The sequence below is a fragment of the Rhineura floridana genome, chromosome 16 (assembly GCF_030035675.1).
Source record: "Rhineura floridana isolate rRhiFlo1 chromosome 16, rRhiFlo1.hap2, whole genome shotgun sequence".
Classification (NCBI taxonomy): domain Eukaryota; kingdom Metazoa; phylum Chordata; class Lepidosauria; order Squamata; family Rhineuridae; genus Rhineura; species Rhineura floridana.
This window is the reverse complement of record NC_084495.1, coordinates 10,116,000-10,134,540: the sequence shown is the minus strand read 5'-3', so window position 1 is coordinate 10,134,540 and position 18,541 is coordinate 10,116,000. Positions and strand designations below refer to the sequence as shown.

The window sequence follows — 18,541 nt, the reverse complement described above, 5'->3', positions numbered from 1 at the left end:
CCTCCACAGTCACTTATGGACCCACCATTAACGACCTTACCCTGGAAGACAATCTTACTCAGCCACAAGTGATTGCCGATGAATGAATGAAAACATACATACATACATACATACATACATACATACAGAGAGAGAGAGAGAGAGAGAGAGAGAGAGAGAGGGAGGGAAGGAGGAAGGGAGGGAGGGAGAGACTGACTATGGGAAGAGGTTAGACAAGGCTGCTCCTGGAACTTCCATCACTATCTGCCATCTCTCTCCACTGAACTGAGCTCACAAAGTGACAGGCCACACCAGTCAGAGGAAAGTGGCATGAAACAGACAAGGATCCATTCCGGATTTTTCACAACAGTTGAATTTTTTTGCAAGAGAAGAAAATTGGCTTTTTGAGTACATTATTCCAGAATACTAGCTGAATAATGGAACCATTGGGTGGCAGCATGCCAAAAAATAAAATTAAAAACCCCAGCAATTCTACCACTATAAATGGTAAACGTGGAAAGGCCCCTCCTCATTCTTCTGGCAGTGAAGCAGTTCAGGAGGAGAAAGTGAACAGACTAAGGAACGTGTGCATTACTGTCACAGAAGATCGATGAGTTCACTTTCAATGCAAATAAGCTTCTTTGAAGCAAAAGGTCGGGTTTAAGTTTCCCAGCACTCCTGACTGGATGGAATCCCGCCTTTTAATAAATGCTAGGGGATTATCAGTAAGGCTGCCAAAGTTCACCTTCTGATTCCTTGTAGCACTCTTTGCAGAACAAATGTCTTCCCTCCGTTTATTCCAGCAATGTGCATTCTCCAGACTGGAACACATGGCTGCGTGTGTCTGCTGAGCTCTGAATGACAAGCTCACGGGGCCTATTGACCTTTGAAGCAAAATTCAAGCACACATGCATGCCCATGCACACACGGTGTGATACTGGAAACCATTTCACCCTTGTTTTTTGTATTTTCTGAAGGAGCCATTCTGCTTATCCAAGTCCCATCTGTGAACCAAATATCAGTTGGGAAGCCATCTGCCAAGAGCAAGTTCCTGATGATGGCGGTGGATGTTGATAGCACTGTTATGTAGGCATTTGATATCAACTGCAATTGACGTTGAGCTAGAAAAGGCTCTCTGACTTAAAGAAAAAAGATGGGGACAAATTAAAGTCAAATCATAGTTGTCGGAAGCTGTCGGGAGGAGTATCCCTCTGAATACCAGTTGCCAGAATCGCAAGTGGGAAGAGTGCTGTGGCACTCGGGTCCTGCTTGTGGGCTTCCTGTTGGCATCTGGTTGGCCACTGTAAGAACAGAGTGCTGGACTAGAGGGGCCCCCTTTGGCCTGATCCAGCAGGGCTCTTCTTACGTTCATTTCATAAGAAAGACTAGGAAAGGTAAAGTGGTGTCTATGGCAGGTTTCAGTAATTGGCAACCTGGAAACTATATCTGGCCCCTCGAGGGATGCTGTCCAGCTCTCTTACTGCCTCTCAGCTGGCTTGCCATTAGGAAGCATGGGAAGTTGCCATGCACCAAGTCGGAGCATTCGTCCATCCAGCTCAGTATGTACTATACTAAGTGGCAGTGCTTCTCCAGGGCTTCAGTTCTTCCCAGCCCTACCTGGAGATATCCTAGTGTGCAAAGGCAAATTTTACATGCGTTGCTTCGCCCGAATAAGCTAAAGAGAAGAGGGCCTTGACTTATAAAGCAGGGAGCCGATCTGCTTAAGGATATGATAGGCCAAAAGGCCCTCTAGGCCAGCATTCCTGTTCTCAAAGTGGCCAGCCAGGTGCCTCTGGGAAGCCCACAAGCAAGACCTAAGTGCAATGGAACTCTCCCCACTGGTGATTTCCAGCAACTGGTATGCAGAGGCACACCTCCTCCGCAAGTGGAGGGAGCGCATAGCCATTGTGGAGCACAGGCATTGATAGCCTTATATGACATGATAGAAATAGCTGGTTCTCCTGAGCCCTCCAGCCCTTCTTTGCTGTTGCCACAGTGCTGTCCCGAGGCCTCTAATCAGGCCTGCTACTTCAGATGCAGGGGAGGGCTCTATGACATAGCCAGAGGCTGCCTGATCCAGCTGATTTCTCTACATGGAATGGGGAGGGGGCACCATCTTCCCCTCAGGCCCCCAAATGTCCTGGGCCAGTCACGCTTGGTGTGGGCAACAGGAGCAGGACCTCTGCACTGAACTGTAGGAAGCTGTCTTGTGCTGAGCAAGATCACTGGTCCATCTGGCTCAGGATACAACACCAACTGGCAGCAGCTCTCCAGGGTTTCAGACAGGGACAGCCCCAGCCCTACCTGGTGATGCTGGGAACTGAACCTGGGACCTTCTGCATGCCAAGCAGGGGCTCTAGCATGGAGCTTTGGCCTTTCCCGAAAGGATAGATTGCTACTAGGAACATAGGAACCAATCAAAGCAAAAGGAGGTGAGTCAGCCACTGAGAAGACTCTTCTCAGTAGTTAACACCCTCCTCTTTCACACTTATTGGCTCTTAGGAGTGTCTGTTGTTGTCAGAAAAGGCATTAACAAGAATCTCATTCACAACCCCGCAGCAAAAAAGGGGAGGGGGCATGGCTGTGACTAACATGAAGGGACCCGGCACCTCTGAATTGCCACTACACTACTGCTGGCAACTGCGCTCCAGGGTGAAAGGCAGGAGTATATCCCTACCTGGAGATGCCAGGGATTGTATCTGAGGCCTTCTGCAAGAGGATCTTTGAAGTTAAAAGTTACCCCCAAAAATCTACTCTGATGCGAGTGCGGTGAACTCTTTTGCTGAAGACACTCCAGCACTCTCCCCAAATGGCCTTTGCTTTGCTCCTGGATTTCTGAACTTTCAGATGTAAACAAAATCTCTTCTGCCTTTTCCTGTCAGACACCTCTAATTCAAGCAAAGTGGTGAGCCAGGTTGTTATAGTCACTCTCGTGTGAATCATCTCAGCAACTGCAAGAACATTTTCTGATAACCACATTCAGTGTGCCAAATGGCAACATGGAACAAAAACTTTCATGAGGAGTTTCGATGTGGTTGCCTAAAATACCAAGGTGACTGATACATAAAGATGAGTGACTTCTGTCCATTTCAGTTTCTCTCAGATTCTCATTTTACCAAATTCAGTTGTCCACATTTCCACAACAGTTTGCATTACAGTGGCATACTTATTTTCCTTCCTATTGGAGTCAATGGGAGGGAATCAAATGCAAAAGAAAATTTGGAAGTGCTCAGGTCTTCCAGGCTTCCTGGAGGCGTCTGGCTGGCCATTGTGAGCAGAATGCTGGACCAGATGCGCCATTGGCCTGATCCAGCAGGGCTCTTCTTGTATTATCCAAATATTGGAAACATGATGGTTTCTCCTTCGAGGAGCAAACATAAAACTCACCTCCATGTCATGACCTTGGCTTTGGCTTTGGCATGTCCTCCATGTTGGATTCTCTTTTCCCCAGCCTCATACGATTCCTCTGTCAGTGTGGAGAAAGCAGATAGGGAGAAGATTTTTCTCCCTCTCTCATAATACTAGAATTTGTGGACATCTAGCGAAGCTGAATATGGGAAGATTCAGGGCAGACAAAGAAAAAAGTACTTCACTACTGACACCACGCTTGGCAGTGTGCTGGGCCAAAATCTGCCCTCCAATTGTTCACAGGACTTCTTCCATTGCAAAAGAGGCTTCCCATTTTCTGCCACATTCTCAGGGCACTTGAGGGTTTATTTAGAACTTCTATGGGTCTGGGATGTGGGGTTGACCTTATCACAGCAAGGTGGCTGTGGGTGGTGGGTTTTTTCTTTCTTCCCAAGAAATGTTTCTCCAGTGGTCTGCAGCCTCCCTGGCTGATCTGAAAAAAAGACCCATGGGAGAAATTGCCTCATGATATCTTCCCATGGGCTTTGAAGCAAAGGCACCCAGGAAGGCTGCAGAGTGCGTTAGCAGAGTGACTGGAGTAAAGCAGACAGAGTCCAGAGAGAAAAGAAATTGATAATACTTTACTGAGAGTAAAGAGAACATGAACAGTATATGATATGAGGAGAACTAAAACCTAGAGGTTTGTCCTATTTACAGGCCTACATGGGGTGAGGTGGGGGACTCCTTCAGAACCACATTTTCTTTCACCCCCAAACTTTCAAATCTCAACTGCCTTCCTCACTGACAGCTGACTGGAACCTCCAACCAATCAGAATCTGCTGTCAGTCAGACCAATGACAGAATTAACCCCTTAAGGTACTGACTGAATGTACTTCTAACCGAGTGGGGACCACTTGGGAGATCATTTGTAGAATGACCGAAATGACACTTTCATACACCTCTTGAATAACAAAAACCCTGCACCTCACTCAGGAGAACTTTGCTGACATTTTCTCTTTGGGAATTTCTTAATGCAATTTCTTTTCTCGTTGATGGATGGAGAACAGTTGAAAGAATGTAGGAGAAATTTTCAGCACTGCACTAGCTGGAAGATTTGGTAACATTACGTCTGCACTGGGTGATTTTACATCTCACATATACCTTCCTGCTTTTCTTACACTTTGGAGTCATGTGTGAGAAACATTTGTGAAGCTATGACACATCCCTGCAACATTTTACCATGGTCCACAGTTGCACACTTTCAGAAAGCCTGCAAGGGATCACAATAAATACGAGCACCCACTGCGCATGCAGTCTGATTTTTGTAGCTACCTCATCCTTGTTAGTATTCAGGAGACCTCAGATATGCTGCTCTGGGAGGCAGACAGGTGTTGCTTTTGATATGTAATCTGGACCCCCTTCAAGGTTGTTATGATGAACTGGCACATGGTTCCATTGTTAGTTTTGGATTATTTACTGCTATTGTCAAAGTGCCGCACACCACAGATCCTGTTAATGAAAAAGAAAAAAAACACCCTCTATAGTTAAATAAAGTTAATCCCTTCGTTCTTTGGCACAATAGCAAACATGCTTCGCTTGATTCCAGGACAGAAGCAGAACATTTGGGGAAGTGGTAAACAGGCTGATAGGCACAGGGGCAGAGATCAGCAAGCATTCACTTGCAGCACTAGTAACCTTGCGCAACCCTCTTGCATATCAAGGAGGAGCAACGATATAGTGCCATCCCCAAATGTCCCTTCCTGAATATTTGCAGCCCCACCTGAAGACAATGAAATTGGGGCAGGGGTGATTTTGGAATTTATTAGGGGTAGTGAGGATGGGGGGGGGCAGGGAGCCGGTGACTTATGTATGTAATATCCTGCTTTGACCTGAATGACAGCATTGCAAAAATGAGCATTGAGAATGAGAATCTGTCCATTCTCTGTTTCAATTCTCTCCATTTCTAATTTTCTAAGCTTAAATTCAGTTCTCCACATTCTCACAGCAATTTGAGTATGTTTTTTAAATAAAAAATCCTGATTTATTTAACAAAATTTGTATACCACTTGATTGCAACTTCCCCCCCACAAAAAAACCTCCAAGCAGTTTACAAAAAATATTCATGAAAATTTGTCAGCAATTTTGGGTGATTTCTCCTAATAAGCACATTTTGTATGCAGTTTTGACTAATACAGACATTTTTGCACAGCAGTCTAATATAAAGCATATTTGCATTATATGCATTTTTATGCATATTTTGCCCAAATATGCGCATTTTTGTACACATTGTTTGGTTGGAGAACTGCATGGCAAAATTCAGAGGAGTGTAAATTTTGAAGGATGGCTGCGTTTCCGTTCTCACACAGTTTAAGAAGTGCAAATCGGATCGCATTAAAATGCAAACAAAATTGAATTGCTCCCCCATTCCTAGGAGTGATGGTGGCTGTTAAGGCAAAATGGACAGGGACAGGTATAAATCCCAGGTGGCATGTGGGTGTCAGGAGTACTGAATGATTGAGACAGCCCAACACTCACAAACTGTTTCCATTTGCAAGTGCCCTAACGAACATCACGTTCATTAGGTTTCGACCTCAGATTTTTTTAAAGAAACAGCAATAATGGTTCATGCAGAAAAGAAAAGAATGTGTAACAGTTGTTTGGAGACATGCTGCTATACAGAGATGCCCACTCAGGGGCAAACCTGGTTATATTACAGCCTAATGCATAAAATAACTTAAAAGACCTAGGTCTAACGGGAGCATTTGCTGTAGCAATATCTTTGCTTCCTGTTAATGGAATCATAACCACTATGTCTGGGTGACATCTAGCTTGAAGACCTCTGGCTACATAGGAACATCAGAAACTGCTTTATACTGAGTCAGATCCTTAGGCTAACTTAATATTGTCTATACTGACTGACAGCTGTTCTCCAGGGCTTGAGGAAGGGGACATTTCCAGACATACCAGGAGATGCTGGGATTAAACCTGGGACCATCTGCATGCAACTATTCTCATTTTGTATGTGTGCTCTCTCTCTCTGTTTGATCTACAGGGCCATCATCTCTGGTAAATCACGAAATGGGTCAGAAAAGACAGTACAGGAAAACATGTTGGATCCTTGAGTAAAGGAGGCTTCTCCACTACAAGACAGTTGCCTTTGAACACACAGAGGGTAAATTAGTGGTGGCTGGTGGCTTCATGTCAGTGGGGCAGTGGAATCTACTCTGCGTTTTAGTCTGAACTTTTGAGGATCTGTCCAAGGTGCTAAGCATTTGTGTACTTGTGTTCATTTAAGTCCCCACTATTAATGGTTGAATAGGGCTATTTCAAATGTCATATTTCACAATTTTAGTTTGCATTTTGAATGTGAAGCTTTTTTTCTCAAAAATCAAAAATTGAGCACTTCTGATGATTCCGGCAGGCATTCAGTATGAAATCTCCTAAGGCTGCAATCCTAACCCCACTTACCTGGGAATAGGCCCCAATTAATTCAGTAGGACTTAATTCTGAGTAGACATGGTTAGGATTACAGCTCAAATTGCTAGCTATCAGATATTAAGTAGCATTGCATGGTGAATTTCTGATACAAAATATTGTTGTACATCAGCTACTAAATATTATTAAAGTAAAAATGTTGTCATCTACTAAACATAATTGTATGGCAACTACCAGATATTATCAAACACTAATTACCATTTCATGTCAATTATTAAATATTACCAAATGTGGTCAGACACTAACACCAGTGCATATTAACTATTCAGTACTAAAACAGTGTTATATGCCAGCTATCAAATAGTGAATACTGAAATTCAAACATTAAAAATTATTTAAGAGTAGAATTAAGATTGCAATCCTGTGCACACGGGTCTAGAAAGAATTCCAACTGAACTCAGTAGAACTTACTTCTGAGTAGACATGTAATAGATTGTGCTGCAAGCTACTTAGTTCACTCATTTGCCCAAACACATGCGAATTGCAAGGTAAGACATCTTAACCCAGTAAAGGGGTTAAGAAGTTTCCTCCACTCTCCCATTGAAATAGGACAAATCATGACTGTCTTTGCCTAGCCATTTCAGTGAGAGCTACATTCAACTAATTTAGACTGGATCCAGCCTGAAAAGGTTACAGTCTCACATATTGTGCTTGCTTACAAGTTGCAAGTTACAACTTAGCTTCCATGTATCCATACCTGCCCTTGAATTTTCAAACTATTGTTGGTAGGCATGTTGCACTCATTCTATAGTATATCAGTCCAGGAATAGTTCTAATCTAAGGAGTGTGGTGTAGTGGTTAAGGTGTTGGACTACGACCTGGGAGACCAGGGTTCAAATCCCCACATAGCCATGAAGCTCACTGGGTGACCTTGGGCCAGTCACTGCCTCTCAGTCTCATGCAAACCCTATTCATAGGGTCGCCATAAGTCGGAATTGACTTGAAGGCAGTACATTTACATTTAAGGGGAGAACATGAGCAAGCCTTCATATTTTTTAAACAAATAACATATTGTTACTTCTACAATTACCTGGTTCAGAGGAAAATTCTGTGGTCCTGTTAAACTCCACTTCCCATCAGTCCCAGCCAGCATGGCCAAGGGATGGCCCAGGGATGATGGGAACTGTAGTCCAACAACATATGGAGGGCCACAGATTCCCTACCCTAGAACAAGATTTCAAGAGAAAAGCTAGTGAGTGTATTCTGCTGTATTCTTCTAGGTTTTATCATTATTATTATTATTATTGTTTTGCTGTAGTATAGATTGACTGGAGTCCAATGCAAAGAAAGTTGAACATGCTTCAGTCCAGTTGGACAAATGCTTGTTGGTGTTTGTATATCAGGCTCCTTTTCTTTCCTTCTTCCTGTACAATAATTGCCCAGTTGCTGCAAGGAATCCAGCTCTCTTCCCTGAAGGAAGTTCTTCTGTGTTGAAGAAATGGCATCTTTTCAGCACTTAAAATGATGGGGAAATGCATTTTTTCCCCCAGGGCTGGCTCAAGGTATTTGTTACCTAGGTGAGGAAAAATTTCCCTTGCACACAAATGCACCGGCATTGTTATATACGGGGAGGGGGAGAGCAAGCAATATATATACAAGAATAGATTTTAAAAGCCTATGTATTACACACTGAAGCACATCATTCTCCCCTGCTTTTGTAAAACGTTGTATTAAATATTTACTCATATCCATTTCCCCTCCAAATACTACCTTTCAGCAATAAATTGGATGCTCTGCAACAGAACTGTAATCCAACTGGGGGGAAAAAAGCATTGTTATCGTCTTCTTTTTGAAAAACATGAAGCCTAAAGAAATGTGCCGCTTTCCGTTTGTCTCTGCCTCTGTGACGACAGTCTGGCATGCAAAAAGGCAGCAGGTGCACGTTTCCCTTCTCCTTATATCCATGCCAAAGAAAGCTTCACCCGCTCACTTTCTTGGAGTCCTGCTGCTGGCACAGAGGCCGGGTTCAGAAATGAAAAGGGCAGCCCTAAACCTAAAGAAGAGTGCCGTGTAATTCACGTCCTGGATTAGGAACGGTATCATTATTACCCATTCACAGAGTTTGTCGCTGCTGAACCCCACGCTCCAGTTCTGAGAAACTCTCTGCCCCTTTTTGTTTTCCTGCCTCTTTCATGGAGGGGGAATTTCTCAAAAGATTTCAGTGTGTGTTTGTGTGTGTGTGTGAACTCACTAAATTTATGAGGTGAGCAAGGGACGTGCTTGCTTGATTTTGTGTTGCATGGCACAGCACGCTGTTGCTTGGGGAAGGGATGTAGCTCAATGGTAGAGAATCTGCTTTGCATGAAGAAGGCCCCACTTTAATCCCTGGTGTATTTGGGTAGGGCCCGGAATGTCCCCTATCTGAAACTCTGGAGATGCCGCTGCCGGTGTTACTGAGACAGATGGACCAATGGTCTGACTAGGTATAAGGCAACTTCCCAATGATCCTATGTTTCCCTGGCTTCCTGCACTTCCTTTGAACTCAAAATAATGTTGTCCAGCTCTCAGGCACTCCAGATTCAGCCTTCCCAGCTGCCTCAACACCCACAAGCAGCTGGGGAGGCTGCCTGCAGAGCACGTAAAACAAGGGTGGGGAACTGGATCTAGCCAGCAGGTAAGATTGTTACCTTCCCCCTCCCCAGGCCATGGGGAGGTGAGCTTTTGTTGCCCCGCGTGTGTCTTTCAGAGTGCTTTGCATAGCACTCCACAAGACCCTCTTGAGAAGCCCCTTTCAAAACGCTGTGCAAGACAGCACTTTGAAACAGGTTTTGTAAAACCTGGCAGTGAGCCGGTTGTTGGGTTTTAGCTAATCCCCCTTCAAAGTGCTATCTTGCCCTGTGCTTTCAAAGAAGCTCTGCAAGATCCTTTCAGCTGAGACAGGTTTTTATCTGCCCCGCACCTGATGACATATATGACACCAGGTGTAGGGCAGGTGGGAATGGCTTGGCCAAAATGGCCTCACAGGCCAGCCTAGGGGGCCTAATTAGGCGTACAGGCCAGATATTCCTCACTCTTCTTGGCTGAAGAGCAGGATGATGTCCCCTCTAAAATTAAAAGGATAGCCTTTTAACTTGAGAAGAAGAAAAAACATATTTCCTACTGTTGGACACTCCAGAAGCAACCTCATTGCTACTTGTGTGTCTGGAAAGACTGTACAAATCCTGTATTTCTCACATGCAGCACTGTTTCTGTTCTGCTGCAGTTCGTCTTCTGTTATTTGTCTCGCTGTCCACTGTGAAGAAATGATGTAACTGAAGTTGTCATGTTATCCTACCCCACTCATTTCAATGCAAACGACACACAATGCAAATGGATGGGAACATAATCCATTATGCATCATTTGCAGGCTGAAAGCAACAACAACAACGATAGCAAATCGTATTTGCTGGCTTGGTTTCTGTTCCAGGCATGGGACGAATAAGCGGACACTGGCCAATTCTGCTCCAGTTTCATTGGAATTCTCTAACATCCTAAATCTGGAGAGCCTGAAAGCTGGACTTTATTTCAAGTTAAAAGGAAATGCAGGAAGCTGGCAAAGTGTTGTGCTACAGGAAGAAAGTTAAAGTGAGAAGACCCCCCAGCTACCTTGTATCTTTAATTTAATTTGTAATTTGTTGTAGTCTATTTTTAATAATGTATTTTATGTTGTGACCTGCCCTGGGATCTACTGGTGAAGGGCAGGAAATATTGTTGTTGTTGCTGGCTTCAACTCCTACCCCCTTAAATTTGTCAGAAATTTCACTTACCCCTCCCCAGAATTTGGAATAATTTCTTTCCTGCCCTCTCCCCCCCCCCCCCGCCACATGAGTGGTTGAAAATTACCGGTTGCTAGCATGCAATTCTGTATTTATTACTATCCAGGTGGCAAAACTTTGCTCTAACTGCTAGAAAATTAAGAGTCAGACATTAAAAAAAAAACCCTAGAGGGGTGAGTGGGATGTGTGCCTGCTCTGTCATGGCTATACAGTAGGGCCCCACTCAAGTGGTGGGTTATGTTCCGGACCCCCGCTGTAAAGCGAAAACAGCTGTAAAGCGGAACTCATTGAATACAATGGCGCGCAATGCCCGAAAACAGCCGTAAAAGCGGAACAAGCGCCGTATGAGTGGGGCTTTAGTCTAATTGCATCTAATTGAGACCGCTGCATTAGCGAATTGCTGTAAAACAAAGTGCCGTAAAGCGGGGCCCTACTGTAGTACTCATGCATCAATTCACGGGGAGGGTTACTGTTTCTTTTGTCCCAGAGAGTGAAATTTCATTCTAACTTTGTGTCTGTTGTTTCTTTCTGAATGTTGATGAAATATGTTTGATGAAACATGACTTGTATTTTAATATGTATTTTTGTATCTGTCTTTTTACATGTACTCAGTTGTGGTAGCCGATGGCTCTGAGCAATAAAGACTGAAAGAACAACTTAAAAAAAAAAGACTGGACTGAAACTATCCAGCACTAATCCTAAGCACACTTAAAGGGAAGAGGGAAAAACACTCTAAGTTTGGGGTAAATTTCTCCCCCACCTCCAATTAATACAATTAAAAATCAATATAAATATTCAGTGTGATGGACAGTAGTGTAGTGGCAAATTCAGAAGTGCAGGGTCCCTTCATGATAGTCACAGCGCCCTCTCCCATCAGTTTTTGTTTTTTTGCTCCTGGGTTGAGAATGAGATCCTTGTTAATGCAGACATCTCTATGAGCCAATAAGCATGAAAGGGCAGAATGTCCGTTCCTGAGAACAGTCTTCTCAGTGGCTGACTCACTTCATTTCACTCTGCTTGGCTCCAAATATGCAGGAAAGGACAAGGTAGCATGTTAGAAGACTCTTCTCAGTGGCTCCTTTCATGCTGATTGGCTCATAGGATGAGACATAGGGACCCTGCTAGGACCCTGCTCCCAAAAAAGTAAAGTGTCTAAGACCCCTCTGAGTCCCTGGAGGTCTACATCCCTGGTGATAGATGTGCCATCTCCCACCTTCACCTGTAAATCCACAGACGTGCCCCAGACCATCTGAATGAACCCTGCAGGCCACAGTTTGGGAACCCCTGGTAAACGGCCATTCCTTTAAATTCTTGACTTACCTGCTTCTCCCCGCTTGGCTTCCTGTAGTTCAGAAGCAGTTCCACTGCCCCCACCACTTCTTTCCTTATTGCATACAAGAGAGCATCCCCCACGTAGACACTGTGGCTCAACAGCAACTCCATAATTTCCAGGTTTTCGTTCTCTATGGCTATTAAAAGGGCACTGCGTCCGAGAGGGTCCATGCAGTTAATGTTGATGTTGTAGTAGATTTCAGCCTCCTCCAAGGAACGCTTCATGCTGGCATAGTCCCCCTTCTCCACAGCACTGAGGTAGGCCTTCTCCTCCAGAGACAGCTCCGCTTCTGCTCGTACAATCTGCAACGGGATCCGGTCTCTGTAGGGCGAGTAGTTCACCTTTTTGTAGTACAACTGAGCCATGGTTCATAGCGACTGGGTGGCCTGTTTGGGGGGTAAAAAGAGAGCAGTTCTTTCAAATGGAGCTCCAGAACTCCTTATTAGGAGAAGACCTTGTTCAGGGGCATAGGGAGAAACCTTATACTGAGTCAAACCATTGGTCCATCAAGTATTATCTGCACTGAATGGCAGGGGCTCTTTGTGATTTCAGACAAGGGTCTCTCCCAGACCTACCTGGGGATTGAACATTGGGACTTCTGCATGCACAGCAGATATTCTACCATGGAACTATGGCCTTTCCCAAAGTTCTGCATGTGAGCGTGCCCCATAGTGCATAATTACCCCCTTGATTTGGGGTAGAGGGGGAGAGGAAAGATTCTCTGTATGTTCAACTGATAATTCCCAGCCAGTGTAGCTAGGGGAGGGATAGGGAACCCATGGCCCTCTAGACATTGTTAGACCTCAGTTCCCATCAGCCCCAATGAGCATGACCAATGAATCTGGGGTGATGGGAGTTGGAGTCCAACAGCATAGAAGGGTTATGGGATACCGCTCCCTAGGCAACAGTGTTGGGTGTAGCCCAAGGAAGCCCAAGTTCAAGTTCCTGCTCAGTCACACAGCTTCCCGGATAGCTCTGGGTTAGTCACTGTCTCCCAACCTGACCTACCTCACGGAGATGTTGTGAGGATAAAAGAAGGGCCTTGTATGCCATTTGGAGCACCTTGGAGGAAAGGCGAGATAAAACTAATTAATCTATAACGGCAATAATAATTCTCCGACCATATAAACCTGCCATAATAAGTCAGACCATTGGTCCTTCTACCCCAGCATTACCTACTTTGACTGGCAGCAGCTGCCCAATATCTCAGCTAAGCATCTCTGCCAGCCTCACTACTAAATAACCCTTTAAAAGGACTGAACATGGGCTCCTCTAAGCAAGGGGTGGCTAACCTGTGGCTCCCCAAGATGTTGTTGGACTCCACCCTGCATTAGCCCCAGGCAGCATGGCACAATGGTCAGGGATGATGGGAGTGATAGACCTATGACAACATCTGGAGGGCCACAGATTAGCCACCCCTGCTCTGTGTACAGAACATGTGCCCTACCATTGAGCTATGTGTCCTCCCATATGCACTAACATTATATATACAGTAACATAGGCACTAATGAAAATGATCTAGAAAATGTGTGGAGAGCCGGGACAGGGTAGATGAAATCTGCCTGCCCCACTGTGTGTTAATTAATTAAAAATGTTTCTAGCAAAATACAATAATACACATAATAAAAATACAGTTGCACCAGGCAGGAATATATAAGGCAGGAATCTGTATCTGCATCTGCAAAGACCTTGTTAAATAAATAGGTTTTAAGGAGGGGCCAAAATGCAGTCAGAGATGGTGCCTGCCAAAGTTCAAGAGATGATTCCACATGGAGAGTGCAATCACAGAAAAGGCCATGCCCCTAGTGCCTATCAATCAAGCCATTGGCTGTGGCACCAGCCAAAGGGCCTTGGCTGATGACCATGGTGACCACATTAGGAAATAGGGGAGAAGTTGATCCTGTAGGTGTCCTGATCCCAAGCTGTTTAGGGCTTTCTAGGTCAAACCCAAGACCTTTAACTGTCTCGGTAGCTTGACAGCTGGGTTTCACATGGGGGCAGTCATGTTTTATGCCCCTGTACAATTATATCATCAAGTCCTGCCGCTCTTGCAGGACAAGCTCTTTTCTTTCAAAGTGCATGGCGGCAAGAAGACTCCCGCACTAGCTACCGCAAAATCTGTAGGACTGTCGATTCTACAGAAGACTCATGATCCCCTCTTGATCTGCCCAGATCAAATCAGGTGAGTCTGCTTTGCCATCAGAGTTCTGTGGATTTCTCCACCACCCCTAGGGTGTAACATAGGTAAATTGTGCTAAAACCCTTGTTTTAGAGCAGCTGGGGCAGATACTACTCCTGTGCAAAATAGCTACAGTTGTAGAGTGTATTTTGCACCCCTGTGCAAAATAGCTACACTTAGGGTGGCTAATGAAGCACTGATGGTGTCAAAATTCCACCATCTAGCAAAGTCCCCCTCTAATGTGCAAATATTCCTTCTGTTGCCTTTTCCCAGCAGAACCAGATCTGACTTTTCCCTAGTGTGCTCTCTGTGACCTTGCTATAATTTCATTTGCATTCTGACACATTTAATTATTTTTAGTGCAACCTTCTCCCTTTTCTCAATTTATAAATAAACCTGAAGAGGGCTTCAGTATCCAAAAACTTTGCATGGCTCCCCATGGTCTTCCAACTGAAATAAGCTCTTCCCCTGAGCAAAAGCTGAAAATTGAACTTCAGTTCTTAGTATCCATTAGGTCCCCCAGGGAAGAAAATGCCCCCAACCAACAAGCAAGATAGGATGTATAATGGTTGGAAGGAAGTGGGGGGGGAATCACTACCTCTTGAGAGTCCGGAGATGAGTCCAAAAATGCCAGGGTTATTTTCTTTAGCTTGCGGCCAATGGGACAAACCAACTAAAATATCATATACATGTCTAAACATATCCAGCTGTTGACAAAGCAGAATTGCTCTCGCTGGTGCACTTGGATGAAGGTTTTCTCATTTTCTTTTCCACCAGGTGGCAAGATGAGTGTTTACAGGCAACAAATGAGAGTTGAAGGATGACTCTGGTTGTTAATGCACGGTCCCAGGGATACTGGAAGATGCTCTCTTTAATTCATGCTGCTAATGAGATAATTCTCACCAGGCAACATATGACATCAGATTGTGGTATGCTCAAAAGTAGTTGCTGGAGAGCCAGTCATAAGAACATTAGGACATAACATCAGAAGAGCCAAGCTGCTGGATCAGGCCAGTGGCCCATCTAGTCCAGGATCCTGTTCCCACACTGGCCAACCAATTGCCTTTATGGGAAGAGTGCAAGCAGGACCTGAGTGCAATAGCAACCTGGGCTCCTGCTGGGAGGAAGAGGGGATACAGTAAGGCCCCACTTTACGGTGTTCCGCTTTATGGCGCTTCGTTCATGTGGCGGTTTTCAATCAGGGAAAGGCCCCGCTCTTACAGCACTTGCTCCACTAATATGGCGGGTTTTTTCCATCACGCACCATTTTGATGTCATTTTGACATCATTTTCACATGACACGACCCATTATAGTCTATGGGCTTTACGGCGATTTGCGCTTTACGGCGGGGGCCTGGTGCCTAACCCGCCGTATTAGCGGGGCCCTACTGTATAAACAAACAAACAAACAAACAAACAAACAAACAAATAAACAAATAAATAAATAAATAAATAAAGAGCAACTCTCTCCTCCTGCGGTTTCCAGAAACTGGTATTCAGAAGCATACTGCCTCTGACTGTGGAGGCAGAGTATAACATCATGGCTAGTAACCACTGATAGCCTTATCCTCTATGTATTTATCTAATCCTCTTTTAAAGCCATCCCAGTTGGTGGCCATTTATTTATTAATTTATTGCATTTGTATACCGCCCCATAGCCGAAGCTCTCTGGGTGGTTTACAACAGTTAAAAACATTAAAAACAAATATACAAATTTAAAAACACATTTTTAAAAAGCAATTCAAAAACACATGCTAAAATGCCTGGGAGAAGAGGAAAGTCTTGACCTGGCGCCGAAAAGATAACAGTGTTGGCGCCAGGCACACCTCATCAGGAAGATCATTCTATAATTTGGGGGCCACCACTGAGAAGGCCCTCCCCCTTGTTGCCACACTCCCAGCTTCCCTCCAAGTAGGCACCTGGAGGAGGGCCTTGGATGTTGAGTGTAGTGTACGGGTGGGTTCATGTCGGGAGAGGCGTGCCAACAGGTATTGTGGTCCCAAGCTTTATAGGTTAAAACCAGCACCTTGAATCGAGCTCGGAAACATACAGGCAGCCAATGCAAGTGGGCCAGAATCGGTTTTATATGTTCAAACCGTCTGGTCCCTGTTACCAATCTGGCCACTGCATTTTGCACAAGCTGCAGTTTCTGAACCGTCTTCAAAAGCAGCACCACACAGAGCGCATTGCAGTAGTCTGACTTGGAGGTTACCAGAGCATGGACAACTGAAGCCAGGTTATCCCTGTCCAGATAGGGGTGTAGCTGGGCCACCAACTGAAGTTGGTAGAAGGCACTCCATGCCACCAAGGCTACCTGAGCCTTAAATGACAGAGATGGTTCTAGGAGAACCCCCAAGCTATGATCCTGCTCCTTCAGGGGGAGTGCAACCCCATCCAGGACAGGTTGGACATCCACCATCCGGTCAGAAGAACCACCCACTAGCAGCATCTCAGTCTTGTCTGGATTGAGCCTCAGTTTATTAGCCCTCATCCCGTCCATTGTCACAGCCAGACACTGGTTCAGCACATTGACAGCCTCACCTGAAGAAGATGAAAAGGAGAAATAGAGCTGTGTGTCATCAGCATACTGATGGCAACGCACTCCAACGCTCTGGATGACTGCACCCAACGGTTTCATGTAGATGTTGAACAGCATGGGGAACAGAACTGATCCCTGTGTAACCCCATACTGGAGAGTCCAGGGTGCCGAGCAATGTTCTCCACGCACCACCTTCTGGAACCAACCCGCCAAGTAGGAGCAGAACCACCAACATGCAGTCCCTCCCACTCCCAACTCAGCCAGTCTTCCCAGAAGGATACCATGGTTGATGGTATCAAAAGCCGCTGAGAGATCAAGGAGAATCAACAGAGTCACACTCCCCCTGTCTCTCTCCCAACAGAGGTCATTACATAGGGCGACCAAGGCTGTTTCCATGCCTGAAACCCGACTGAAATGGATCCAGATAATTGGTCTCATCCAACAGTGTTTGGAGCTGGCCTGTCACCACTCGTTCAAGGACCTTGCCAAGGAATGGAACATTTGCCACAGGCCTATAGTTATTAAGATTTTCTGGGTCCAGGGAGGGTCTCTTCAGGAGAGGTCTCACTACCACCTCTTTCAGGCAGCCAGGGACCGCCCCCTATCGCAGAGAGGCATTAATCACTTCCCTGGCCCAGCTGGCTGTTCCATCCCTGCTAGCTTTTATTAGCCAAGAAGGGCAAGGATCCAGCACAGAAGTGGTTGCACGAACCTGTCCAAGCACCTTGTCAACATCCTCAAGCTGCACCAACTGAAACTCATCCAAGAAATTGGGACAAGGCTGTGCTCTGGATACCCCGCTTGATTCACCTGCTCTAACAATGGAGTCTAAGTCCTGGTGGATGCTAAAGATTTTATCCTGGGAGTGTCTAGCAAATTCATTACAGCAGGCCACAGATGGTTCTACCTTGTCCCTGAGGCCAGGGTGTAATAGCCCCTGGAGAATTCTGAAGAGCTCAGCTGGGTGGCAGATTGATGATTTGATAGTGGCAGCAAAATATTTTTTTTGCTGCCCTCACTGCCCCTAAATACAGCTTACCAGTGTGTAATTGCATCCACCAGGAGTTTGTCTCCATCTGCACTCAAGCTGTCTCCTATATTGTTTCATCGCTCTCAGCTCTGGGGTATATCATGGAGCCGTATGAGCTCTACACAGGAGAGGGCGCTCAGGAGCAATCATGTCAACCGCAGTTCAACCAGGGTTTCGACAGGAGCGCCAGCCCTATCAGCCAGAAAACTCCCCAGAGCCCTTTGGAAACCATCCGGATCCAATAGTCTCTGGGGGCGGACCAACTTAATAGGTCCCCACCCTTGCAGAAGGGGAAAGCCGCCATAATTTTCTCCATGCCATGCGTAATTTTGTACACTTCTATCATGTCTTGATAAAGAACATAAGAAGAACCTGCTGGATCAGTCTAAAAGCCTATGTAGGCCACCATCCTGTTCTCACAGTAGCCAGCCAGATGCCTCTGGAAAGCCCACAAGCAGGTCCTGAGCGCAACAGCATTCTCCCCTCCTGCAGTTTTTAGCAGCTGGTATTGAACTGGTATTTCCAGCAACTGGTGTTTCCCACAACCAATATTTAGAAGCATCAAGCCTCGGATCGATTCCTGGTCCACACTTGAGGGCAAATGAGATAGGACCAACTGCACCACTTCAGGCTGATTGTACAGTAGCCATGTGCCCTGATTGTTCTTCTTCTTGTTGTTGTTATTTCCTGCCCTTTCTTATAGAAGGAGCCCAGGGTGGCAAACAAATGATAAAACACTTTAGAACATCTTAAAAACCAAACACCTTAAAACCAACCCCAACACAGCTGCAGACTGTCCTGTATTTCAGGGTTGGGGAAACTGAGGCCTGGGGGACAAACACCCCCCCCCCAGTTTGGCCCTTGGAACCAGGCCACACTCCTC

The 18,541-nt window shown here is 45.4% G+C and overlaps 1 protein-coding gene across 1 annotated transcript in view; it reads right to left on the bottom strand.

The window, feature by feature from the left end:
• The window catches only part of TRPC5 (transient receptor potential cation channel subfamily C member 5), a 245,212-nt gene that overhangs the window by 179,782 nt on the left and 46,889 nt on the right, over positions 1-18,541 (bottom strand). The window contains exon 2 of the mRNA XM_061598336.1: positions 11,898-12,296. Within this exon, the coding sequence (XP_061454320.1) occupies positions 11,898-12,275 (378 nt within the window). The 5' untranslated portion in view covers positions 12,276-12,296. The remainder of the gene's footprint in view (positions 1-11,897; positions 12,297-18,541) is intronic.